At 48.3% G+C, this 26,242-nt stretch overlaps 2 protein-coding genes across 4 annotated transcripts in view; one reads left to right on the top strand and one right to left on the bottom strand.

Annotated features, from left to right (window-relative positions):
• LOC147016991 (urea transporter 2-like) overlaps window positions 1-26,242 on the bottom strand; it is a 137,944-nt gene that overhangs the window by 18,014 nt on the left and 93,688 nt on the right. The gene's annotated exons all lie outside the window — the stretch shown is intronic.
• The window catches only part of IER3IP1 (immediate early response 3 interacting protein 1), a 27,539-nt gene extending 1,297 nt beyond the window's left edge, over window positions 1-26,242 (top strand). Inside the window, exons 2-3 of the mRNA XM_085846315.1 lie at window positions 12,947-13,048; window positions 25,437-26,242. Coding sequence (XP_085702441.1) covers window positions 12,947-13,048; window positions 25,437-25,492 — 158 coding nt within the window. The 3' untranslated portion in view covers window positions 25,493-26,242. The remainder of the gene's footprint in view (window positions 1-12,946; window positions 13,049-25,436) is intronic.

Here is a 26,242-nt window from a genome sequence, read left to right as displayed (position 1 = left end):
CGAGGAATCTGAGGGGGTTGAGCATCAGCTGTGGACAGGTGATTCTCGTCCCGCTTACAGGGGAATTCGCACATTGCGTTCATCCAAGCCCATCCCTCGGAGCACTGCAGTTAGAGCAGAGAGTGGTAGGCTCTTGACAGAGGAGTCTGAAGTGAAGGCCCGCTGGGCAGGTTACTTTGAGCGGTTGTACCAGGCTGATCCCCAGCTGTCGAGTTGGACGTCAAGGGTGTAACAATCCCTGTTGCTGACCCTCGAATCAACTGTGGTCCACCTTCGCTTGTGGAAACACGGGCTGCGGTGAACCAGTTGAAACGGGGCAAAGCTCCAGGGATCTGTGGCATCCATGCTGAACTTCTCAAGGCTGGTGGAAATGCTGCACTCGTGTCGTTGCATGCAGTTTTGTGCTCTGCCTGGAACACAGGCATCGTCCCAACTGACTGGAAGAAGGGCCTTGTTGTTCCTCTCTGGAAAGGGAAGGGTGATCGCCAAGACTGCAACAACTACTGAGGGGTGACGCTGCTCTCAGTGCTGGGCAAGGTCTTTGCTCGGATAATTCTTGATAGGGTTCGCCACCATCTGCTTGAGCACCAGCGTCCAGAGCAGTCAGGCTTTACACCAAAGAGGTCAACGATTGACCGTATCCTTGCTCTTCGTGTCCTCACCGAACGCAGACAAGAGTTTCGGCAAGGGCTGCTTGCAGCCTATGTTGATCTCTGTAAAGCGTTCGATTCAGTGAATCGGGATGTCCTCTGGAGGATTCTTGGTCTTCGTGGGGTGCCACCAAAACTGATCGATCTGATGTTTGAACTCTACTCTGGTACTGAGAGTGCTGTGAAGTGTGGTGCTACCATCTCTGACTTATTTCCAGTTGTTACTGGAGTTCGTCAGGGGTGTGTACTTGCCCCCACACTTTTCAGCACTTGTATGGACTGGATTTTAGGGAGGATGTCTGAGAGATCAAGCTGCGGTGCATCCTTTGGGAATGTCAAGATCTCGGACCTTGATTTTGCAGATGATGCAGTCATCTTTGCGGAGACTTTAGATATCCTTTTGGGGGCCCTCGAGGTGCTGAATGAGGAGTCGGAGTCGCTGGGATTACGGGTTTCTTGGGTCAAAACTAAGATCCAGGCTTTCGGTGACATCTTGGATGCTGCTGTCCTGTCTGTGTCTGTTTGTGGTGAGGATGTTGAGGTCATTGAGAGATTCACTTACCTTGGCAGTGATATTCATGTCTCTGCCGGCTGTGAGTCAGAGGTCAATAGACGTCTGGGTCAGGCCTGGGGAGTCATGGATTCACTGGATCATGGGGTGTGGCGCTGCTGGTACCTGTGCGGGAGGACGAAATTCCGAGTCTTCAGGTCCTTGGTACTTCCAGTCTTGCTCTCTGGATGCAAGACTTGGACTCTGACCAAGGATTTGAGACGGAGACTTAATTCCTTTGGTACCAGGTCTCTTTGGAGAATCCTTGGCTATCGCTGGTCGGATTTTGTGTCCAACGAGTGGTTGCTGAGAGAGACTCGGATGAGATTTGATACCTGCATAGTCCGTGAGCGTCAGTTGCGGCTGTATGGACATGTGGCTCATTTTCCTGACGCTGATCCTGCTCACCAGATTCTCTCAGCGAGGGAGTCTCATGAGTGGAGGAGGCCAGTGGGCCGACCACGTGCCTCGTGGTTGCAGCAGGTTGACCATCATCTCAAAGAGATGGGGATGGGCCTAGCATCTGCCTGGGAGATGGCCAGATGGAGGCCCCTGGAGTACCGGCGGAAAGTGGACGCAGCGACGCGCTGTTCTGGCACATGCTCCCATACCTGACCTGACCTGATAGCTGTGTCTGTGCAGTATGGTTTTGTACCGTGCTCTGATAGGTCTAGGGTATGGTAAACATACCCATGCTCATGGTGTGTTAATTTGTGTGCTGTGCCCTTGAGACCAAAGATCGTAAAGCGGAGCAAGATAGCCCACTCGTGCGAAACAGTGAAGTATCCAATGGACGCCCTCAGCGGCCATTTTAGCAGGCAGGCAGAGCGAGCTTGCGCTCGTCAACAACCTGGAAGCTTTTCAGTCTCCAGGTGTCAATATTCTGTTATCTTGAAGCAAATATCCCATCATAATTTATGTTTTCAACTTTACCTTACAATAAATTATTACCACCAGAATGGCTTGTGAACACGAGTAATAATAATTTTTATTTTCTTTCTGGTGTTCTTAATTTCTTGCCTGGAGTAGGGCACATTAAGATGCATTCTAATGAATTTGCACTTTTTTTTAAAGTCAAAGCTTACTGCATATTTCAGTTATGACCATCATCATTTTGTATAGTACAGCCCATAAATCCATAAACATGGATTTCACTCTACCTGAATCCCTTTTAACCCCTTTGAGTTTCATATTCATGTACTAATATATCCAGTGTAAATGCTTGGAAGGAGTGATTCATATCTCATAATGCTTGATAGGATAAGTTCTTTCATTCTCTGTGATCTGCATGATTTGAACTCCAGCCTACATTTATCTATATTTTATCTACATGCAAATGTATGGGTACTACAGTTCTTGTTTAATTAAGATCATTAATCTGATTTAATAATGGTTTCATGATATTTGCATGTAATAACATAATATATTGCAGACCTTTATAGAATCTAATGTTCATTCAAGCACATGGCTCTATCGCAAAACGAAGGAAAACAAACAGATCATTCATTTCTGCTGTCATGATGCATTACATACAAGTACATTGTTGGGATAGGATTTAAAATTGTACAAGACATTGAAATGTATTTGAACACTGGAATGTTTAAATACATGGACACCTGTGCATCTAATATTTTGATCTAATACCGACTTAATGTAGTGCAAATAATTGAAAATAATTTATCTTTTCATTAATTGTCAGGAGATGATGCAACGTTCAGCATGGGTACTGTAAGTTTCATTTCCACCTGTAAGATGTGTGAAAAAGCATTGCAGGCAAGCGTTTAAAAGTACATTTGCCAATGACACGTAACTTTTCTTTTTTTTTCTAGTGAAGTAAATCCATATGCATGAATGAAGGCACTGGAAAATGCAGATTGTAAAGGAAAAGAAATGGTGTTTCCTGGTGTTATATACTAAAGTTATATCCTGGTGTTGACGCAGTGGTTAGGGCAGCGGCTTGGGATCCAAAAGGTCCTGAGTTCAAGCTCCGTTGGGCCACTGGATTAATACACCAGGGGGTTGACTCAGCCTGTCATCCTTCCGAGGTCGGCGAAATGAGTACCAGTATACTGGGCCGGTGTATACCCCGGTTAAAATAGGTGTACCATATCCCTGTGTCGTAAGAGGCGACCAGGGTTGCGTCAGGAAGGGCATCCGGCGTAAAACATGTGCCAAATGACTATGCGGATCATACGGACGATCCGCTGTGGCGACCCCTAACGGGAGCAGCCGAAAGAAGAAGAAGAAGAAGAAGAAGAAGAAGAAGAAGAAGAAGAGTAAAGGAAAAGAAAGAAATACTGTACTTGGAATACAAAGGCATTTGTAAATATATTGTAAAGTTATGAAGTTAAAATAGAAATTCTTCAATATTTATGTGTACAGCAATTATTTTGATATCTCAACAGGTTATTGCTGTGTGTGTGTGTGTGTGTGTGTGTGTGTGTGTGTGTGTGTGTGTGTGTGTGTGTGTGTGTGTGTGTGTGTGTGTACGTGTGTGATGGTGTATGACACTGGGTCTGCTGAAAAGAAGGTCATACTTTGAAGCAAAGTAGAACAAAACTATTGTTCAATTTGCTAGTCAATGGCAGAAAGCTATTACCCAGTTACCACCTCAGTTGACTGCTTGGTGCAAAACTCTTACACCATTATATTTATGTTCATAAATTTGACATACCGTACATGTAAATGTACCATCTAAAACTACAAATTGCACTTAAATTACATCTGAATAGCACTTAGAATCAGGCGCTTTACAATAAATAATACATATACATTTAACCATTTTTGCCACGGCTGAATGCATTGGCGTAAATCGCATAAAAAGGAGGCATAAAGATGTGGAAGCAAAAAAAACAATAGGGGGTGGGGGGACACTCAGAGGTGAGAAGCAAGAAAAAAAGGTCTTCACCAACCATTGATGGGGCATTTGGGAGAACATTCAATACCCATTAAAGTGTGTGTCTGTGTGTCTGTGTCTGTCTGTGTCTGTGTCTGTGTCTGTGTCTGTGTCTGTGTCTGTGTCTGTGTCTGTGTCTGTGTCTGTCTGTGTCTGTGTGTGTGTCTGTGTGTGTCTGTGTGTCTGTGTGTCTGTGTGTCTGTGTGTCTGTGTGTCTGTGTGTCTGTGTGTCTGTCTGTGTCTGTGTGTGTGTCTGTGTGTGTCTGTGTGTCTGTGTGTCTGTGTGTCTGTGTGTCTGTGTGTCTGTGTGTCTGTGTGTCTGTGTCTGTCTGTGTCTGTCTGTGTCTGTCTGTGTCTGTCTGTGTCTGTGTCTGTGTCTGTGTCTGTGTGTCTGTGTGTCTGTGTGTCTGTGTGTCTGTGTGTCTGTGTGTCTGTGTGTCTGTGTGTGTGTCTGTGTGTGTCTGTGTCTGTGTCTGTGTCTGTGTCTGTGTCTGTGTCTGTGTCTGTGTCTGTGTCTGTGTCTGTGTCTGTGTCTGTGTCTGTGTCTGTGTCTGTGTCTGTGTCTGTGTCTGTGTCTGTGTCTGTGTCTGTGTCTGTGTCTGTGTCTGTGACCAAGCGAGGAAAGGTATATGGCGCAGTAAATGGGGTTTTATTTTATGTACAGCAGGTGATGGCAAGGAATTTGGGGGGTGTGGCAAAAGACAACTTACAAAAGTGGACACAGAGCAGGATTATCACGACTATCTTCTGCAATCTTGATCTAGGACACATACACACACACATACACACATACACATACACATACACATACACATACACATACACACAAGTTAGACAGCCAAGAAAGAGAGAAAAAGGTGAGGATAAGCACCCTCTAAATACCTGGCATGGTCGGCTCACCAATGCAGCCCAGGATGCTTGGGGGAAGGTAGGTGGAAAGATACTGCTGTCTATAGTGTTGGAGTGGGATGTGCGATGTATGTGGCATGAGGGGTGCGGTGTCGTGCAAGAGGAAAATGTGATTGTCAATCAGTAATGCATTCTTCTTTGTGCATCCACAGTAGATGGGATAGAGGGGTGTATATTTAGAGAGAAGAATAGATGTGTGAGAAGGAAGACCCCTAATCTAACCGTGTAAAGATCTGTATAAGTGTGTACCTGAGTTCCCACCTCGTGGTATGACGTGTTATTTCCTCCTTATTTATTCGCTGGGACTTGTGGCAACACGCGCTCCACACTGGTTCACCGTCTGTGGCTGGTGGCGGCACGTCGTCAGTCCGGCAGGGAGTCCACTGTATGCTCTCGATGGACTGCAGTCGCACACTGATAATGTTCTCGAAGAAGAAGCTCTCTCAATGGCTCCACGCTACTCCCTTTTATAAGTCCCAGTCGAAGGATGGGGAGAGGACTGGAAAGTGACATGCTGTGGCCCAAATCCCGCTCCTCTGTTGGGCCACAGCAGCTCTAGCCACGCCTCGCCAGACTCCGGGACCAGAAACCGGCTCAGATTCCCATCAGCTTCAGCACAGTTCGGAGCTCCCGACTTAACATGGTGAGCATGCTTCCCGAGCTGGCACCTCAGCCTCGAACGTGCACTGAGTGTAGGATGGTAGCGGACTTTCTCCGCTACCCGTGTAGTGGGCTCCTTCACGAGCTACAATGCACATTTGGGACCTGAACCAAATCCCTGGATTGCCCTTCCTGTGACCCCCTCCTTGTTGCTTATGGTCTTGCCATGGTCTGATGACTGGATGACGGCTGTAATTATTCTGGAAGCTCACCCAGGACATTCCCGGTGAGATACGGTGGAGAATATAGTGTCTTGCGTGGTTAAGCATCGTGCGGCGCCAAGAACAATTACCAATGCCGTGCGGTGCTTGAAATAGTGGCGAATTGTAGTGATGCAGATGTACGAGGGGGTGCGCAAGTATTTTTCCCATGTGCGGGAGGCGTTTCTGGTCGAAGTGGTGAGATTTTGTGAGTGAGGTAAGGAGTAAGGTGAGGTGCCGGTTTGGAATTGGCGTGCAGATTTGAATGGCAAATGGCACACAAATTTCCGAGGTTATCTTGTGTGCAACGGTTACAATCCAAGCCACGGGAGGCATCGCGGTGTGCCCATTAAATAATTTGTCCATTGAATGGTGTGTGTGTTAGGCTAAAAGGAAAGGGTTAGAGTAGAGTAGAGGTCAGAGTACGGATCAAAGATATTTATTAAACCTAAAGGCCCGGTCACACCTTGACGTTTTAGCCAACGTATGCCGATTTTTGAATTTTTTTTTCTAAAACGCTGGCACACGTTGAATACATTATGGGTAAGTTTTGATAACATTGAGAGCACGCTGCCATACGTCGTTGTACGTTGGCTTTAAACGTTGTACTTTTCGGTTGTCCTCAAATTTTTTCATGCTTGAAATTTCACGACGTATGCCGGCGTATGACTCGCACATATGCGCTACGCTGGCCACAAGTTGTAGGCACGGTCTGCGATCGTTGACAGACGTCAACACATGCTACTTGTAAATTAATCATAAGTTGAGACACGCCGAGGTAATGTTTAGAGTACCCGAAACTTATTTCCTACCTATGATTAACGTGTTGTTGGCACGTTACGCGATCGTTGCCACACGTCGACAGACGTTACTTTTAAGTTACTCATAGGCTGAAAGACGTCGGTATAATGGATCGTCCTTGCGTCAGCGTCCACGGCCATAGCCAGGACACTTATTTGCAGCATTCTTCAAACTTTTCTTCGGCATGACGAGGATGTTCACACTTCGATGTCTAGCTTGGCTATGATTCCAATTGTCCATCGGCAGCGTCTATTTAAAATAGTCGAGTTTGAGCGTTTTAACACGTTCAGAAGAAACGTTTCAAATTTCCAAACCCCAGCGTCAAAAAAAAACAAACAAAAAAAAAAAAAACAAAGGCGAGTGACAGCAATTTAAATCGTTCATTGTAAACAATGAAACTAGTTGAGTGGTACCGTTTAAAAGTCGTTGAGTGTAAAAAAAAAATCCAATTGTTGAGCGCAAGCGTCTACTTTCAATAGTGGAGATGCAGCCATTTAAATCGTTGAGTGGCAGCCTATGAACCTACCCGTGGACACGCGGACGCAAGGAGGATCCATCATAACCCACACCCTCCCCTCACACCCACCTACTACTGCCAACATGAACAAACTGATACTGATACTGATACTGTTACTGCTGACATGGACATTGACTCAAAAAGGACTCGAAAACACTGTTGGGTTCCCCTTTTATGAGCAGCATTTTTATATACCAATTCCCAAAACCGCTGGGAACACGTCTTTATATGGCAATTGTAAGCTAGAAACACATTCATTTTTTTTTTTTTGTCGACCGGAAGACGTCATTGGAATACATCTACATACGTCGATGTGTGTTGGGACTACGTAAAGAATTGGTTCAAAGCACGTCAAACATAAGTTAGAAATAAGTTTCGCGTAAAAAAGACATTACCGCGACGTGTTTCGACTTATGAGTAGCTTATAAGTAGCGTTTGTGGACGTGTGTAAGCGTCCACATATCGTGTGTAAAACTTATCCTCATCGCATGCGAACGTGTGTCATACGCCAAGTACGTCGTAAAATTTTGAACATGTTCAAAATTTCTTGACGTACTCTACTTACTACGACTTATGATAGCGTATTTAGCGTTCTACTCGCGCATACCAAACTTACCCATACCGTATTCGACGTGCCCCAACGTTTTAGACACTTTTTGTTTCGTCGGCATATGCTGGCAAGATCGCCAAGGTGTGACCGCGATTTTGACCCTTCCATTTCTACGGCAGTTATGATTTGAATCGTTGTGCGTCAGCCTTTTAATAGGCTACGCCACGACATCATCGGCGATGCGTGCAACGCGCTATGCCTAAGTTAGACTATCGTTGGGCATCGGTTGTGTAGGCCGACAACAGGTTCAGCATTCGTTGGTATAAGTTATCTAGAACACAACGAAACGTTCTGTGTAGTTACCAATGCGTTATACATAAGACCAAGTCGCTATGAATACGTCCGAATCTTTAAAAAAAAACATCAAAAGTTCAACGTAAGCCAGCGTTTTAGATACATTTTAATACGTTGCCATCGCTGGCTAAAACGTCAAGGTGTGACCGGGCCTTAACTACGAGTCCCACACAACACAATTCGTCCCTTTACCCAATGAGACATGAGGGAAGGACCAACTACATGAATACTAATGAAATAACTGCCTGGGGATTACTGTATGTTGGGTGCCATTGTCTGAGAGGCATGCGGTTTTGCAGAACCGCAACATTATATTCGACAAGCCACGCACAAAGCAGCTGGATGTACATCCAGTACAATAATGTACGTACGCAAAAAACATTTTCCACCAGCTGCGAACATAACCTGCTTCCTGTACGTGTATTGTCGCTTCGTGGGATAAACATAGTTTTGCAGGATGTCTCACCAGTGTAACAAGTCATTCCCCATGATGCCATCCCCCTGTGAGTTACTTCTCGAATGAAAACACTCACAGCATCTATGGATGTATCCAGTAATTACCAGGTCACCACATATGGACATTACACAATGGAAACATTCAGTGCATCTTGGTGTAAATCACCATCTTGCCCCAGACAGCACCATCTGAGCTGTTACATTTTTAAAACGCTCAGCATAATCTGCCTGCAGATAGGAAAGATGCCATGTCCAGTGAGTTAAAGAATGGAAACGTTCAGCATATCTAATAGTGTAATTAGCAGCCAGCTACATTCGGACTGATTACACAATAACATCGCCCACCACATCTATTATCAGTTTCCGAATACAGCATCACCCGTAAAAATCCCCCACAAACAATACTCACCACGTCCTGGGTTGCCAACATTCTCGTCCTATTGCTCTGACCTGTGTATTGCTTCTCGCTCCGTTCATTCTTCGAACATGGTAAGGATCGAGGATAACACTCAGAAGGGTATGCCTCTAAGCGGACCACTGATATGGGAGAAGTCGAAGCTCCTGTACGACCATCTCTGCCACAGTGGTGCAAGCACGAGCTCGGCTGGTACAAGCCACACCTCCAGCCCGTTTACAGCGAACAGGGGTTGGTTCCATTGCTTCAAGGTGCGATATAATTTGTGTAACGTAAAGGTCATAGGGGAGCGGGTCTCCGCGAACCATGACACAGTCAAGGCATTCCCTGCAGAACTTGCGAGCCTCTTCGAGAAGAAGGTATACCTTCCAGAGCAGGTCTTTAATGCTGATGAGACTTGTATATTTTGGAAAAAGATGCCAACCAGAACGTTCATCTCACAGCACGAGAGCAAGGCAGCAAAGGACTGGGTATCCCTTCTCTGCACAAATTCTGAAAGGGGACTTCATGGTAAAGCCCGTGATACTCTTGTTCCCTGAACTCGCGTGTGCTGAAGAACAAAACCAAGCAGGTGCTGCCCATATACTGCAGGGCGAACAGGAAGGTGTGGGTGACGTCTGAACCTTTTATGGACTGGTTCCATAACTGTTTCGCTCTTCAGGTCGAGAGGAACCTGGCAAGGGAGAACCTTTCCTTCAAGGTACTCTTGCTGCTTGACAATGCTCCTGGCCACCCCACAGACCTGAACGGCACTCACCCGAATGTTGAGGTCATGTTCCTGCCGCCGAACACCAACTCCCTCATCCAGCCGCTCGACCAGGGGGTAGTATCAACTTTCATGACATTACACCCGGCGCACCACATCTTCATCATCTTCATCATTTTGCAAAGTTACGTGTGTTGTGTTTGTTTGATAAAAAATTGAAACGGTACGTGCTGATGATGATTATGATGTTTTTTTTCGTTTCACGGTCTGGTATGGTATGGTTAAGAGATTTTATAATGTATTGTTCAAAAAATTGGAAACGGTACCTGGTGTTGTCGTTTTTACCTCCGCTACCGAAGGTGAAGGAGATTGTGTTTTCCCCTTTGTTTGTTCGTCGGTTTGTTTGTGTACAGGATATCGCATAAAGTTGTGAATGGATTCGGATGAAATTTTGTGAACAGGTCTGTTGTGTGACAAGGACAAACTGATTAGATTTTGGTGAAGATCCGGATCCAGATCTGACTACTAGAATTTTAAAAAGTGATTCTTCGCCATTGAGAGATAGGGCCAAAAACGATATATAGCACGATATCTCAAAAACGTATTGGTCCAGATATGTTCTCATGGATCAGGCATTACGGGGTGGAGGTATGCGCTTTACCGAGTGCCCTTCTAGTTTTATTTGTATGCATCTTCAATGAAACTGTAATTGTGCAATCGTGGTCAAAAACATTTTAAACTTTAAAAACTTTCCCCTTTGAAACAGGAACCGCCACGAACCGATAAGGTTATCCCACTTGTCTCCATTGTAAAAATGACAAAACGCTCGCAGATTTGTTCCCCCCAGACACATTTTACCCCGACATTCGTAGATTTTTCGAGGGTCGGGAAATCCCCGAAACCTATCCCGCAATTTCCCAATGAAACAATGCCCCACATTTGTGGTTTCAACATTTGCGGGGTTTTCCCAGAACGTATCCCCCCATGAATGTCGGGGTCCTGGTGTATTACAACTTCGGGAGTGATCTCACCATGAAGGAGGCATTCTATGCCATGCTTGAGTCTGTGGTTGATCAGTGCCCAAGGCGAGATACTCTTCTAGTCTTGGGGGATTTCAATGCATCGACTGGAACTGATAAGGATGGTTATGAGACATGTGTTGGTCCCCATGGGTCTGGAACTGTGAACCAGAATAGCACCAACTTCATTGATTTTTCTAGAAGTCATGGACTTAGGGTGGCTGGTTCATGGTTTCAGCACCCACAGCCTCATCGCTGGACTTGGTATACCAATGATGGTAGTGTGGCAAAGGAGATTGACTATGCGCTTGTTGATGGTAACTGGAGGATGAGCCAGAACTGCATGGTCGACCGGAGTGCTCAGTTCCTCAATACCGACCACAGGCTTGTTGTCGCAACTCTGAAGTTGCAGCTTAAATCTGGAAGAATGATACCATCCTGGCCGAGGCTGGATGTTGGCAAACTCAAGGATGAGAGGGTAGTTGAGGAGTTTGTGAACAGGCTGAGTGTGAATTTGGGGGGGGTGGGGGGTGGGAGATGATGTTGAGCTTAAGCAGCTTGAGTGGATGGAAAGCACCAGAAACAGCGTTCCTGTGAACTTTGCTCTGGAGGAAACAGATATCCTTGCCAGGGACGCCAGAGAGGACTTAGCTACTGACTTGGGACACCCCAGTCATAGAGGAATTTGCCGATTTATTTGAGCTGCTGTTGTGGGAGCATGGAACAGAAAGGCGTTCATGTATGAGCTGCTTGCTACGGGCATACTGAGGATGCCAGAGAGGACTTCCCTCCTGTGTTTGGACATTTCAGAGACTCGGTTGCACTCCATCACCACTCCACTGCCCATCTACCCCGTCCTCCCCCCCCCCCATATCCTGGTATATTTGGACTATCACAGCCCCGTTGGGCTGGATGAGGTGAGGGAAGGAGTTGACCCCACACTCCGTACTTTTCTTTTCTTCTCAAGTTATTCTTGTCTTCTTCTCCCCGGATTGAATGATGGTCATGTGCCTTTTGTGTAACTACAATTGTCTTAGAGTATGTCCTTGGGTTAAATCTGCTGTTTTGTGCCTTTTCCTTTTTGTTTATAAATACTTGTTTTTAAATGATTGCTTGCTTGCTTGTGTGTATGTAAATAAATAATTGTTGGTTGTTATTACCTCCGCCACCAAAAGTGGATAGAGGTTATGTTTTCACATCTGTCTGTCTGTCTGTTACTTGGTGGAATTTTTTTTTCGCCAAGTATGTTTGTAGCGTGTTTGTCACATGATTTTTGCCCACAGTTTTCAAACAATCGTTCTGAATTTTTTGTGTGTGTGTGTGTGTGTGTGTGTGTGTGTGTGTGTGTGTGTGTGTGTGTGTGTGTGTGTGTGTGTGTGTGTGTGTGTGTGTGTGTGTGTGTGTGTGTGTGTGTGTGTGTGTGTGTGTGACTGGCCAAGGACACCACTGCTTAATTTTTATGAAGATCCGGATCCTGATCTGAGAATTTTTAAAGTGATTCTTCACCATTTAGAGATAATGCCAAAAATGGTATTTAGTACAATATCTCAAAAGGTTATGGATGGATTTGGATGAAACTTTGTGACGAGGACGAATCTATTCAATTTTGTTGAAGATCTGGATACAAGAGTTATTTAATTTTTAAGTGATTCTTCGCCATTGAGAGATGGGGCAAAAAACGACATTGCACATCTCAAAACGTTGTTCATGGAGTTGGATGAAACTTGGTGGACATTTTGGGTGTGACATGAGGGAGAATTGATTCGATTTCGATGAAGATCCAATTCTGGATCTGAGAATTTTTCAATTGATTATTCACCATTGAGAGGTAGGGCCAAAAAGGATATATATATCACAATATCTCAAAAAGTGATAGATTGATTCGGAGGAAACTTGGTGGACACGTTGGGTGTGTCACAAGAACGAATTTATTCGATTTCGGTGAAGATCCGGATACGATAATTATTTAATTCTTCAAGTGATTCTCCATTGAGAGATAGGGTCAAAAACGATATATGGCACGATATTTCAAAAATGTATTGTGCCGGATATGTTCTCCTGGATCTTGATAGCCCGATATGTGCATGGTGGAGGTATGCGCTTTACCGAGTGCCGTTCTAGTTTACTTTGTTTCTGTGCTGAAGCACCACAATGGAATCCTCCATTGCATCAATTGTCATATGTAATGTCTTTTTAACTTCCTCGTTGTCTTTGCAATAAGAATGATAAATCTGCTTGAAGCCAAACTTTGTGCTCCGCACAGTTGGATGGGCAACGGAGCAGAGTGTCGGAGGCTTTGGAGAAGAACCGGGCGTGAAATCTCAACTTGTCAACCTCATCAAATCAGTGCGCACACTTTTAAGGAGTAAGTCCACTGGTTGTCTCATCTGAGAACTTGGCTCGTGATGCTTGGATCCCAGATTCAAATATTTCTTACCTAATGTTTGAACGAGTTGTAAAATTACCACTGATGTCTTGTACTGATTATATGGACAAGCTCCTCCATTACCCATGGAGGTGTGTGTGTTGTGTGTTGTGCAAAAATTTCTTTTGAATTTAGAACTTCTTCAAAAGTTTCAACTTCAAAGTATTTTATTATGCCTCCGCTGACAAAGCCGCCGGAGGCATGATGTTTGTGGGTTGTCCGTCCATCCATCTGTGCGTCCGTGGTATGTTTTCATTATCACGATAACTTAAGAATGGCCTAAGGGATCCAATTCAAACTTGGTATAAGTGTGTATGATGTAAATATAAACGGATTATATTATATGGTCAAGAGGTCAAAGGGCAGAGGTCCTGTAAGTTAAAAAAATTATCTTCCCATCATATCTTATGAAACAGTGATAGGATTTTGATCAAACTTGGTAAAATTATTTGACTTTACTTATTCAAGTTCCTTTTGATGACTCCAAAACAGTATTTGGTCTTCTGTTTGAGTATATTGTTGCGGATTCGCGCCCGCCGGCGTGCTGACGGCCACGTAACTCGAATCGCGGCACGTCGCCCACCGGACGGACAATCCAGTCGTGACCCTCTCGGACTAACGCCGGGAACCAGTCACGGGTGGACCTTTCGGTCTCACCGCGATCGAGCCAATCAGCCCCCGCGTGGGATAGGGTTGCTCGCCAAATTCGACCTACCTAAGTACCCACGCGGAGGGTAGACCGGGCGATCGCACCTCGCCGCAGGTCGACTTCGGACACGGGCCACTTAAGCGACCCGTTCCGTACTATCAGAATAACCGAGCGGTGTTATCGTCGACCTCGACGGTTCGATTAATTATCGGGCGTATTCAGCCCACTACCAACCCTTTACGTGAAGCAAGATGAGGATTCAATGGGAGAAAAAGACGAAGCGAAGCGGGAGAACAGTTCAATGAGAAAGCACATTTATTCGCGGCACACGGGAAGCACACATATTCGATTCCACCAAAAGCACACAAAAAAAAAGAAAACACAATTCCATTTACACAAAAAGCAAATGTAAAAGCGAAGACAATGCAGAGCTAATACCGACTACCGAGCACACGGCAACACTTATACAATTCTACTTCACAGACGGCGCCGACAACACATACCCAAAACCAAGGAAAAGAAATACCCTCAAGGATGAGGCGGGCCTGAGGCCGAGACCGGGTCGCGCCTACCCGTCTGGTGATGAGACGCGGAGCGGCGATGGCGCCCCAACTCCGCGGACCTCGCGGACAGTATCTGGCAGGGGGTGGGAAAGGGGCCCCCTTGGTCGCACTATCTCAGCGCGGGGGGAAACAGGAGGGGGTTGCTGATGCTCGGGGTATAGAGGATCTTTATTATCCCTGGTGTGCGTCTCCACCTCGGCCAGGTCGCGCTGCCGGCCTTCCTCGGGCGTGCAGCTCCCGGCACCGTCGCGAGCACCCCCTCGTCTGCCTTCGCCGCTGCCGCCTCTCCGCCTCTGGACTCTCCACCCTGGACTCTTCTTTGGGCTCTCCTCGTTCGACTCTCTTCAGCTTCTCCAGCTACTGCAGGCTTCGGGCTCCAGACTTCCACACCGCTCTGACTGACGAACACGGTCCTTTTATCCCCCGTAGCTTCGCCTTTGACCCCCTCCCTTTGACCTTTCACCTCGCTCCCCATTGGCCCGAGAAAAAGTGGGCGTGAAGGCTTTTTGATCCACAAATTTGCATATATCGATCGTTCTGGAGGCGGGGCCAAATCGCCCCTCGCTCACCGATTGGACGGCAAAAAGTGGGCGTGTGTCGTTTTTGATCCGTTTTTGAAGCACAAAATCCGTGGTTTTGTACACGCTGTTCAACGTGCGCCCTGCACGAGTCCAACACCGGTACCCACAGCGGGGCAAGAACGGTGGCGATGCTACGGTTGCGAGGTGTGACGGGAAGGTCGTGGCGGTTGTGGTGAAGCGGCGTTGTGGTTGGTGGTTGATGTTGTGGTTGTGATCATGGCGGTTGGTCCAAAATAAAGATAGTAAAAGAAAAACGGCTATCCTGAAGAGTCGCAGCTCGCATAAATGACATGTATTCCCACTAGACAACGGGTTTGGGCCTAACTACACATGCACTTACCGAGATACCTCACCTAAGGGACCTGAATGGTGGTTTGCGAATTTGGTAACCACAACAATATATTATGATGCAAAGATTAATGATTAGATTTTGGCATCAAGAGGTCATGTCAGGTAAAAATGTGATGAGAACAGCTGAAGGGATTTTAATAAAACTTGGTGAAAGTATGTATAATGATGTCATATTATGTGGGCGGAGTCCTATCTGTCGACGTCATGATGTTGAATTATTTCTGTCTTTTTTTGTTCTTTTTTTTTGTGAACATTAACTATCTCTGATTTAAATTGTCAGTTTAAAGCAGAAATGAGCAACTTTGGCCTTGGGAAATGGTGCTTGCGTTTTGCGACTCACGAGACACAGCGGATGCAGAGCACTTGAAAAGCGGGACTTCTGAGCTCCATCTGAGGGCATAGTTGAGAGAGCAGTTCTAAGACTGGAGGTGGTTGTCTTTGTGGTAGTTTTTAAAAGGCTGCAGAGCAAAATAAGGAAGAAAAAACAAAAACAAAACAATGTCACCCTTAGGGTGACCCGTATCTTGCCAAAAGGTGACCACGTGTGACTTCTTTAAGGTCACACTGAGGTGAACAGAGCTGCTATCCACCAGGAGCGACTCCTTGAGGAATATCTGCCTACGAGAGATTCCGATGAGAATCGTTCTACAGTGTAACCATGAAAAATATGCGTTTTCCTCATAACGTCACCAAATGACGTTATAATGTCTCAAGCTTGACATATCTAGAAAGCACTCATCGAGGTGTTCAATTTGAGGTACTACACGATATGGTTCCTAAAACTTGAAAATTTGACATTGGGGTCAAATATGTTTGACCTCAGACGCGAACCATGAAGGTCAAGGCCAATCACCACCAAAAACTAATCAGCTGAGCGCCAGACCATGAACTATATTCCCATGAAGTTTGAAGACGATCCGATCAAAATTACTCAAAATATAAGGGTTTCGTCGACTCCCCTGATTTGCGACAGTGACTTTGACCTTGACCTTGAAAATTTTATGCGCTGAAAGGGACCTCTATACACCTCTGATATGCGAAGTTACAAAAATTTCCAATGATAACTGTGCTCTGCAGAATTTTTTTTTCGTGATTACAGACACAAACAAACAAACAAAAAAAAAACATACAGACTGACTAACATATTGTTGTGGTTACCAAATTCGCAAACCACCATTCAGGTCCCTTAGGTGAGGTATCTCGGTAAGTACATGTGTAGTTAGGCCCAAACCCGTTGTCTAGTGGGAATACATGTCATTTATGCGTGCTGCGACTCTTCAGGATAGCCGTTTTTCTTTTGCTATCTTTATTTTGGACCAACCGCCATTGTTACCACCACCAGTCACAACATCAACCACCAACCACAACGCCGCTTCACCACAACCGCCACGACCTTCACGTCACACCTCGCAACCGTCGCATCGCCACCGTTCTTGCGCCGCTTGTGGGTACCAGTGTTGGACTCGTGCAGGGCGCGCGCCGAACAGCGTGTACAAAATCACGGATTTTGTGCTTCAAAAACGGATCAAAAACGACACACGCCCACTTTTTGCCGTCCAATCGGTGAGCGAGGGGCGAATTGGCCCCGCCCCCAGGGCGTTGGAGGGCGATCGATATATGCAAATTTATGGATCAAAAAGCATTCACGCCCACTTTTTCTCGGGCCAATGGGGAGCGAGGTGAAAGGTCGAAGGGAGGGGGTCAAAGATGAGAGGGCGAAGCCACGGGGCTGATATAAGCGACCGTGTTCTTCAGTCCAGTGAGTAGTAGAGTCGAGACGGAACAGAGAGTTAAGACTTCGCGGGCGGTGGAGTTGGCAAGAAGGAGCTGGTCGTCGTGTGCGTTGGAGTCGGAGCGGAGGGGACGGAGCTGTGGAGAGGCGGCGAGGGCAGACGAGGGGGTGCTCGCGTCGTGCAGGGAGCTGCACCCCAGGGAGGCCGACAGCGCGACCTGGCCGAGGTGGAGACGCTCGTCGCGGGACAATAAAAATCCTCTATACCCCGAGCATCAGCAACCCCCTCCTGTTTCCCCCCGCGCTGAGATAGTGTGACCAAGGGGGCCCCTGTCCCACCCCCTACCAGACACTGCCCGCGAGGCCCGCGGAGTTGAGGCACCATCGCCGCTCCGCGTCTCATCACCAGACGGGTAGGCCCGACCCGGTCTCGGCCTCAGGCCCGCCTCATCCTTGAGGGTATTCTTTTCCTTGGTTTTGGGTATGTGTTGTCGGCGCCGTCTGTGAAGTAAAATTGTATAAGTGTTGCCGTGTGCTCGGTAGTCGGTATTAGCTCTGCATTGTGTCTTCGCTTTTACATTTGCTTTTTGTGTAAATTGCATTGTGTTTTTCTTTTCTGTGTGCATTTGGTGGAATTGTATATGTGTGCTTCCCGTGTGCCGCGAATAAATGTGCTTTGTGTTGAACTGTTTCCCGCTTCGCTTCGTCATTTCTCTCATTGAATCTTCATCTTGCTTCACGTAAAGGGTTGGTCGTGGGCTGAATACGCCCGATAATTAATCGAACCGTCGAGGTCGACGAATAACACCGCTCGGTTATCCCGATAGTACGGAACGGGTCGCTTAAGTGGCCCGTGTCCGAAGTCGACCTGCGGCGAGGTGCGATCGCCCGGTCTACCCTCCGCGTGGGTACTTAGGTAGGTCGAATTTGGCGAGCGGCCCTATCCCACGCGGGGGCTGATTGGCTCGATCGCGGTGAGACCGAAAGGTCCACCCGTGACTGGTTCCCGGCGTTAGTCCGAGAGGGTCACGACTGGATTGTCCGTCCGGTGGGCGACGTGCCGCGATTCGAGTTACGTGGCCCTCAGCACGCCGGCGGGCGCGAATCCGCAACACTGGTGTCAGGTCGTGCGATACAAATTCATCGCCCTCCTCGCGGCACTGGTATCGGAGAACAGGAAAACGGGCTCTCCTGTCTCCGGCTAAATTCACGGGAATCGGTCCAGGGGTGAGAGAAGCGACCCCCGATTCCCTCCAAATTACGAGCGATTCAAATTAACCCTTCACGAGAAGCAAGATGGCGTCTCAATGCGAGCGGGAGCCGGGGGTATTAGAAATGGATGTAGAATGTGTAGAATCCATGGTCCAGGATGGAATCCCCGAGCAGGAAATGTTGATTGTACAGGAACACGGACTCGCCCAACTGAACCCAGAGCCCGAAATGGGTGCGGCAGCGGCCGCAGTGTATGACACCTCCCCCCCCCTCTCCACCAAAACCCTTCCCCAACCCTCGCCGAAACGGCTCAGCTGAGTGCATCCGACATGGCCCAGCTATGCGCCATGCTGGCGGCAATGACAGCAAGGATGGATGCAAATACAAACGAAATGAAAGGCATGAACGAAAAGATGAATGCGGAAATGATCGCAAGGATGGATGCAAATACAAACGAAATGAAAGGCATGAACGAAAAGATGAATGCGGAAATGATCGAAAAAATGGATGCGAATATGAAAAACGAAATGAAAGGCATGAACGAAAAGATGGATACAAACACAAATGAAATGAAAAACGAAATGAACAAGCAAATAAACGGAATGGAAGCAAACATGAGGGAAGAAATGAAAGAGCTGCGGGGTGAGACGCAGAACATGGGCCGATGCCTGCAGGCGGGCATGAAGGCCGTGACCAGGGAGCTGGGAATGGCGACTCCACGTGTGGGAGCAAACGAGCTGGAAGGGGGTACAACGGCTGACAGGCCCGCGGTGGAGGCGGGTAAAAAAATAATTCGGGGGGCGTGTTGGGCGAGGGTCGTGACAGAGGAATCGACGGTGACCAAAAGGGAAAAATTAAATGGGGAGACTAAAACGTGTGAGACGAGACACGAGGTGACGACAATGGAAATAATAGTGGAGACAAGGGAGGTAAAGGGTGAAGAGTTGGCAGTGACGGTAGCCGGGAAGGGAACGATAGAGGAGAGACTGCACGGTGAGGACGGGGTAAGTGACGCACACACACACACACACGGAGGTAGTGGAGGACAATGGGGGTGAGCTGGCGGACTGGGTAGAGACCCAGTGCGAGCACCTGGATGGCCTCCTCCAGGAACGAGGGGAGGGAGTCTGCCCCCTTGAGGCGAGTCACGACCAGGTGAGTTCGGTCGTGCTTTGCGAGGTTGAGAGGAGGAGTGCTGTGGACGGGTGCACGGAGAGCTTGGGGGGTATAGAGGCCCCGGAGACCCTTGTGGGGACACGAATCCCCAGTGTGGTTGTCCCTGTGTGTGTGGTGCAAGGTGTGAGTGCGTCCCCGTGTGTGGAAGCGACCCCGTGTGTGAGTGGTGTGGTGGCGATGGTGCCAGAGTGCGTGCTTCCCAGCACGCCGGGTGTGGATGGGGCACCGTGTGTGAGTGAGGCCGTGTGTGTGAGTGAAACGGCCAGTATGAATGAGGCACCGCGGGTGAGTGCCCCCGCGTGTGTGAGTGAGGGACGGAGTATGGATGAGACACCGCGGTTGAGTGCCCCCGCGTGTGTGGATGAGGCACCGCGGTTGAGTGCCCCCGCGTGTGTGAGTAGTATGGTTTGTGTGAGTAGTGAGGCACGCGTGAGTGAACGGCCGTGTGCAAGGGAGACCGTGTGTGTGAGAGAGCGGTATGTGAGGGAGATGTCGGTTGGCATGCGGGAGCACGCAGCCGCGTCTCCCGGTGTGAATGTGATGGAGTGGACTGTGTGCGTCGTAACACGCAGGTATGCGTGTGTGGAATTGAGACTGAGACGGCGACAGAGGAGAGAAAGCCGAGTAGCGGCTGTAGTTGTTTCGGGGACCGTGCCGGGTTCACCCAGCAGTGAGCACGCGGTTCGTGCTGTGCAACGCACGAGACCGCCACGTGCTCGCTTGCGAGAGTGAAGTCCCGGTCCGGAAACGCACGCGGTGGATTTGCCGATCCCGCGGACGGACAAAGTTTAGGCAGGTAAATGGATTTGGACCGGACGGGTTCTCCACGCGATCGTGTGTGTTAAGCTCCAACGGGCAAAGCACATGTGTTCGCGTGGGGAACCCCTCGAGACGTGGGGCTTGTGTTTTTTTATGCGCACGGTGACGTCATGGCTGCACGTGTGGTTGGAATCCGGCAGGAGGGGTATCCCGGCCGGATGGTACCGTCCAAGGAAGGACGAGGTACACGTGCAGCTGCATGACGTCACGGGCAGGTGCAAAGTGCGCGAGTTGCCGCGCAGGTGCTGCGCATGAAAAAAAAATAAAATAAAATAAAAAACAAGCCTCACTTTCAGGTGCACAGGATTCCTGGGCAAAGGGTGGAAGACCCCTTACCCTGGGCACAGGATGGAAACTAGTTAGGGGGAAGGGTTAGCTTAGTTAGACCGACTTCATGGGGCAGGGGTAAGTCCTCATGGAGTCCGTGGAATGGATTAGGTAGAGGGATTTAGTGAGCTTTAGGTTGGGAAATAAAATGATTGATTTGGAGACAGTGACAGACAGTGAATGTGTAGAGGGGACGTAGCTTAGCTACGTAGGTTAAAAGGAACGTGCTGTAGTTTAAGGGATGACGTGGGAGCACGAGTTAGTTAGGGGATGTAGTTAGAAGGATGGCAGAGTTCAGCGGTGTGTGTGTGTTGAAGAGTTGGTGAGTTGTGAGGCATGTGCTTGGTGAGTGAGTGAGGCCAGCGGGTCTGTGTGTGTGGAGTGAATGGGGAATGCATGGTGCGATGAGTGATTGGGGGGAGGAGTGACTCCCGCCCAAGGGACCCCGGGGTCAGTATAAAGTGAGTTAGGGGGTTAGTCAAATTTACAAAATGGAGGTCGTTTTGCTGTTGGTGGGAATGTAGGCTCGAAACCCATTTGGAGGGGTGCAGGAGCCCTGTTGACGGGCTTGGGAGCGTGGCTGCGAAAGGTGAGTATCGCTGAGTGGGTACCCCGGGCACCAGGCTCGTCGGCCGCGGTAGGCCATGGGCCCATGGGGGGCCGGGATAGAGTAGTGGGCACGGGTGCGCCTCCTTGGTGCGGGGGCCCGGGGCGCCATTAGCCGCGTGGGCAGTGTTGTGGGCACGGGTGACCCTCGGAAAGGGGCCCGGGAGGCCGGCCTGCCACGTGTGCGTTTCAGGGGAGGTGCCATGGGGGGCACTCCCCGGTGTTAGGGAGCTGGTAGGCTCGGAGGCAGTGTAGTGCCCGGGGGTGCCATAGCGGGAGATTCGGCAGAGGGTCGTGCCTGCCAAAGGGAGCCACGTGTCCCAGCCAGGAGACCGTGTGAGGGCACGGAGAGAAAATTGGGGGGCGAGGCCCGAAATTGTGAGGACACCAACACAGGCGACGGGAATCTGGGTTGTTAGAACCAATAGTTTAAGCGAGAAGCGCTTGTTGAAAACCCTGGGGTAGTTTAACAGTTAAATGGTTAGGGTAGATTAAGAGATGTACCCCTCCGCACCATCCATCCCCTCGCTGTCGTTGTGGGCCGCTGGACCCACTTGGTGTTAAGATCGCCGAACTCTGGGGAGGCCATTCTGAGGCTTCGTTGGGCCTCGACACAGGACGTTAGCTCTCCCTTATTCCCCTCCGGGAAGGGAACGTAGGGGTTGGGAGTAGGCTAGGTGACAGGATAGGGTAGCCGAACAAGGACGATAAAGGGGGTTAGGGGACGATTTATAGTGGGGAAGTAAAAATAAAAACAACAAAAAAATAAGTTGGGGCTAAATTGGTTTTTCACAAATTAAGGGAGTGGGTATGTACAGTGACAGGCAAAGGCGATAGGTTGGGAGGGAGACAGGTAGGTAGGTCCGAGCCCGCCTTCCAAGTGGCCAGCACCACCGCACTCCCTCCACCAACCTCCACTGAACGGCAAAGGCTGGCCACTTCATCTGCAGCTGCTGTGCTGCAAGGCCTGTGCCGGCTGGATCGTCTGCCGGCTGGCTGTTTTTCTGCAAGGCCTGTGCCGGCCAGTTCATCTGCTGGCTGTTTTTCTTCAAGGCCTTTGCCGGCCAGTTCATCTGCCGGCTGTGTTTGCCTGCAGCGGCCTTATTCTGCGGGCTGAGTTTGCCTGCTGCCTTTGCCATGCCATGCCCACTGCCCACGTTCACCAGCCCCGTTCAATTTTGCTTTGCCCCCCCCTGTTCATTTCCATGTGCGCCAGGATCCGCAAGGCAACAGTTTGCAAGCTGCAAGAACTGCCCTGTTGGCAGCTACAACACGGGCCTGCAGTGGCGGCCCGTGCACCGTGTTTGTGTTCATCCATCCATTCGTTGTGCTCATTGCGTGTGCCACTTGAGCTGGCACGGAGACTGCGTTGTGCAGCCCATGCACCGTTGTGGTTCACTGCGTTCAGTTCAAAAGGGAAGGCCTTGGACTGCGTGTGAGCAGCCAGCCACGTTCCCTGTCACCTGCATTGTTTTGAGCCAGAGACTGCATGCGGGCAGCCTTGCTCCCTGCTAACTGCTTTTCTTTTGCAGAGTTCAGTGATCCTGGGCCATGGTTTAGTGTAAAATTTGTAAGTTAAGGTTAAGATGTACTGTAAATATGAGTGCGCCCCCGGCATGTCTGTCCTAGCGCCGGCAATTTTATTTAAGTCGTCCGTGTGAGTGAGTTTGTTTAGGTAGTTACGCAGCCCTCAGGTTATTTATTTTGGGGACACGAATACCATGAATGTCGCACTCAGGGATCCGTAGGTAAAATGTACTAGGGGAAAACTACACATGATGGCACACGAAAATTTGACGACTCGGGACGAGTCTGTAAAAAGGGGAGGGGGTAGTGTTGTGGTTACCAAATTCGCAAACCACCATTCAGGTCCCTTAGGTGAGGTATCTCGGTAAGTACATGTGTAGTTAGGCCCAAACCCGTTGTCTAGTGGGAATACATGTCATTTATGCGTGCTGCGACTCTTCAGGATAGCCGTTTTTCTTTTGCTATCTTTATTTTGGACCAACCGCCATTGTTACCACCACCAGTCACAACATCAACCACCAACCACAACGCCGCTTCACCACAACCGCCACGACCTTCATGTCACACCTCGCAACCGTCGCATCGCCACCGTTCTTGCGCCGCTTGTGGGTACCGGTGTTGGACTCGTGCAGGGCGCGCGCCGAACAGCGTGTACAAAATCACGGATTTTGTGCTTCAAAAACGGATCAAAAACGACACACGCCCACTTTTTGCCGTCCAATCGGTGAGCGAGGGGCGGGTGGCCCCGCCCCCAGGGCGTTGGAGGGAGATCGATTTCTGCAAATTTATGGATCAAAAAGCATTCACGCCCACTTTTTCTCGGGCCAATGGGGAGCGAGGTGAAAGGTCGAAGGGAGGGGTCAAAGATGAGAGGGCGAAGCCACGGGGCTGATATAAGCGACCGTGTTCGTCAGTCCAGTGAGTAGTAGAGTCGAGACGGAACAGAGAGTTAAGACTTCGCGGGCGGTGGAGTTGGCAAGAAGGAGCTGGTCGTCGTGTGCGTTGGAGTCGGAGCGGAGGGGACGGAGCTGTGGAGAGGCGGCGAGGGCAGACGAGGGGGTGCTCGCGTCGTGCAGGGAGCTGCACCCCAGGGAGGCCGACAGCGCGACCTGGCCGAGGTGGAGACGCTCGTCGCGGGACAATAAAAATCCTCTATACCCCGAGCATCAGCAACCCCCTCCTGTTTCCCCCCGCGCTGAGATAGTGTGACCAAGGGGGCCCCTGTCCCACCCCCTACCAGACACTGCCCGCGAGGCCCGCGGAGTTGAGGCACCATCGCCGCTCCGCGTCTCATCACCAGACGGGTAGGCCCGACCCGGTCTCGGCCTCAGGCCCGCCTCATCCTTGAGGGTATTCTTTTCCTTGGTTTTGGGTATGTGTTGTCGGCGCCGTCTGTGAAGTAAAATTGTATAAGTGTTGCCGTGTGCTCGGTAGTCGGTATTAGCTCTGCATTGTGTCTTCGCTTTTACATTTGCTTTTTGTGTAAATTGCATTGTGTTTTTCTTTTCTGTGTGCATTTGGTGGAATTGTATATGTGTGCTTCCCGTGTGCCGCGAATAAATGTGCTTTGTGTTGAACTGTTTCCCGCTTCGCTTCGTCATTTCTCTCATTGAATCTTCATCTTGCTTCACGTAAAGGGTTGGTCGTGGGCTGAATACGCCCGATAATTAATCGAACCGTCGAGGTCGACGAATAACACCGCTCGGTTATCCCGATAGTACGGAACGGGTCGCTTAAGTGGCCCGTGTCCGAAGTCGACCTGCGGCGAGGTGCGATCGCCCGGTCTACCCTCCGCGTGGGTACTTAGGTAGGTCGAATTTGGCGAGCGGCCCTATCCCACGCGGGGGCTGATTGGCTCGATCGCGGTGAGACCGAAAGGTCCACCCGTGACTGGTTCCCGGCGTTAGTCCGAGAGGGTCACGACTGGATTGTCCGTCCGGTGGGCGACGTGCCGCGATTCGAGTTACGTGGCCGTCAGCACGCCGGCGGGCGCGAATCCGCAACTATATCTTGCAAAAACTTCGTTTTGGCAAGATAATAATAATGCAATTCAACTTGTCAAGTGAAGGCTTATAAACAAATGTGGCTTTATATTTTTGAAATAAATAATTTATGTCCATGGTCCAACTTGTTCTTTAAATTGTTAAAAAAAGAGAAAAGAAGTCTTTTAATGTTGAATTTCGTCAAATATCAAATCTACTACTGCTATAGGGGCTTCAATTATTCCCACCTTGTGGGGTTGGCTATTGAATGTATTTGGTCCAGTCTTCCACTATTTGGCTGGCCAGACCTGAAGTTTGATTGAAGGCTGCAAGGAGTTTGCAATTTATTCAGTGCTGGTGATGACTCGCCCACTCATTGTGAAAGACACCGTGACATCTTTCATGTCCATCAAACACCAGATTTGGCAGACAGGTTCTCCAAACACCTGTTCTGATGCACGGTGCACACATTGATGAATCGCCCTGCCTGTGAAACACCAGAATACCAGTTTACAGCAAGGTTAGCATTCAAACCTAGGCGAGACAGCTCACAGGTGGGTCTTGCATCCTTCTAAGCTATCCTACCAGTCTTCACTGGACATATTTTTGTTCCATCTGCATTTGTGTGAATCAAGACCTGATGATGTCTTTCATAAGATTAGGCTTTTGGGCTTGTCTCATCAAAATGGGACTGAAATAATACATTTAATTATTGAGATATTAAAAGATGAAAATGACATAAACTGATCATGCGACGCCTCTAATGTTCATTTACCCTCTTGTGTGTGTGTGTGTGTGTGTAGTACCGCTGATCTTCTTGAACTCGATCACAATCATTTTGCTCATCTTATTTGGATGAATGTGATCGGTGCACCTGCTGATGGAATGGTAACGGAGGAGTTTCAAACTGTTTACAGCTTTTTATATGTCATTTTGAATCCTGAAAGCAAATTGCCCTTTTCATCCCGACATCCATCAATTTCACATCAATTTAGTCGGTTTTGTTGTGCAACGTGACAATAAGACTGTTTTGTTTTCACTTGCTGGAAGTTTTAGGCATTTAATTGTATCCATGAAGTGATGCAAATTCATAATTCCATTCATTTTTGTTAATTGCTGAAGTATTGAATAGCTCTGAGTAAACAAAACATAACTTTACGGGCCATTTATTTGCCTCACTATAGAGTGAGTTTATTTTGCTTCCCCTCCAAATCCCCGTATTTCATGTACATCCTCCGCTCTTATTTTTTTTTATAGGTTCCCAACCTTCTCTTCCCATTTCATCATCCTTTCTCCAGCTTCCTTTCTTCTGTCCCATATATATATATATATATATATATATATATATATATATATATATATATATATATATATATATATATATATATATATATATATATATATATATATATATATATATATATATATATATATATATATATAATATATTCTCATTGTGACTCACTTCCTATGCACATGTAATATGTAGATATGTTGTAGTTTGTTTTTGGGAGAGGGGAGGCGAGGGATTTCTGTTCTCACTTTTCTTTTTGTACCTTGACATGTACAAGACTGTTGTAAAAACAAATAAATACAGTTACCATTCCTA

Source organism: Eptatretus burgeri, chromosome 11 (assembly GCF_056783735.1).
Source record: "Eptatretus burgeri isolate ZD-2024b chromosome 11, Ebu_testis_v1, whole genome shotgun sequence".
Taxonomy (NCBI): Eukaryota; Metazoa; Chordata; class Myxini; order Myxiniformes; family Myxinidae; genus Eptatretus; species Eptatretus burgeri.
This window is presented reverse-complemented; position numbering and strand designations above follow the sequence as displayed.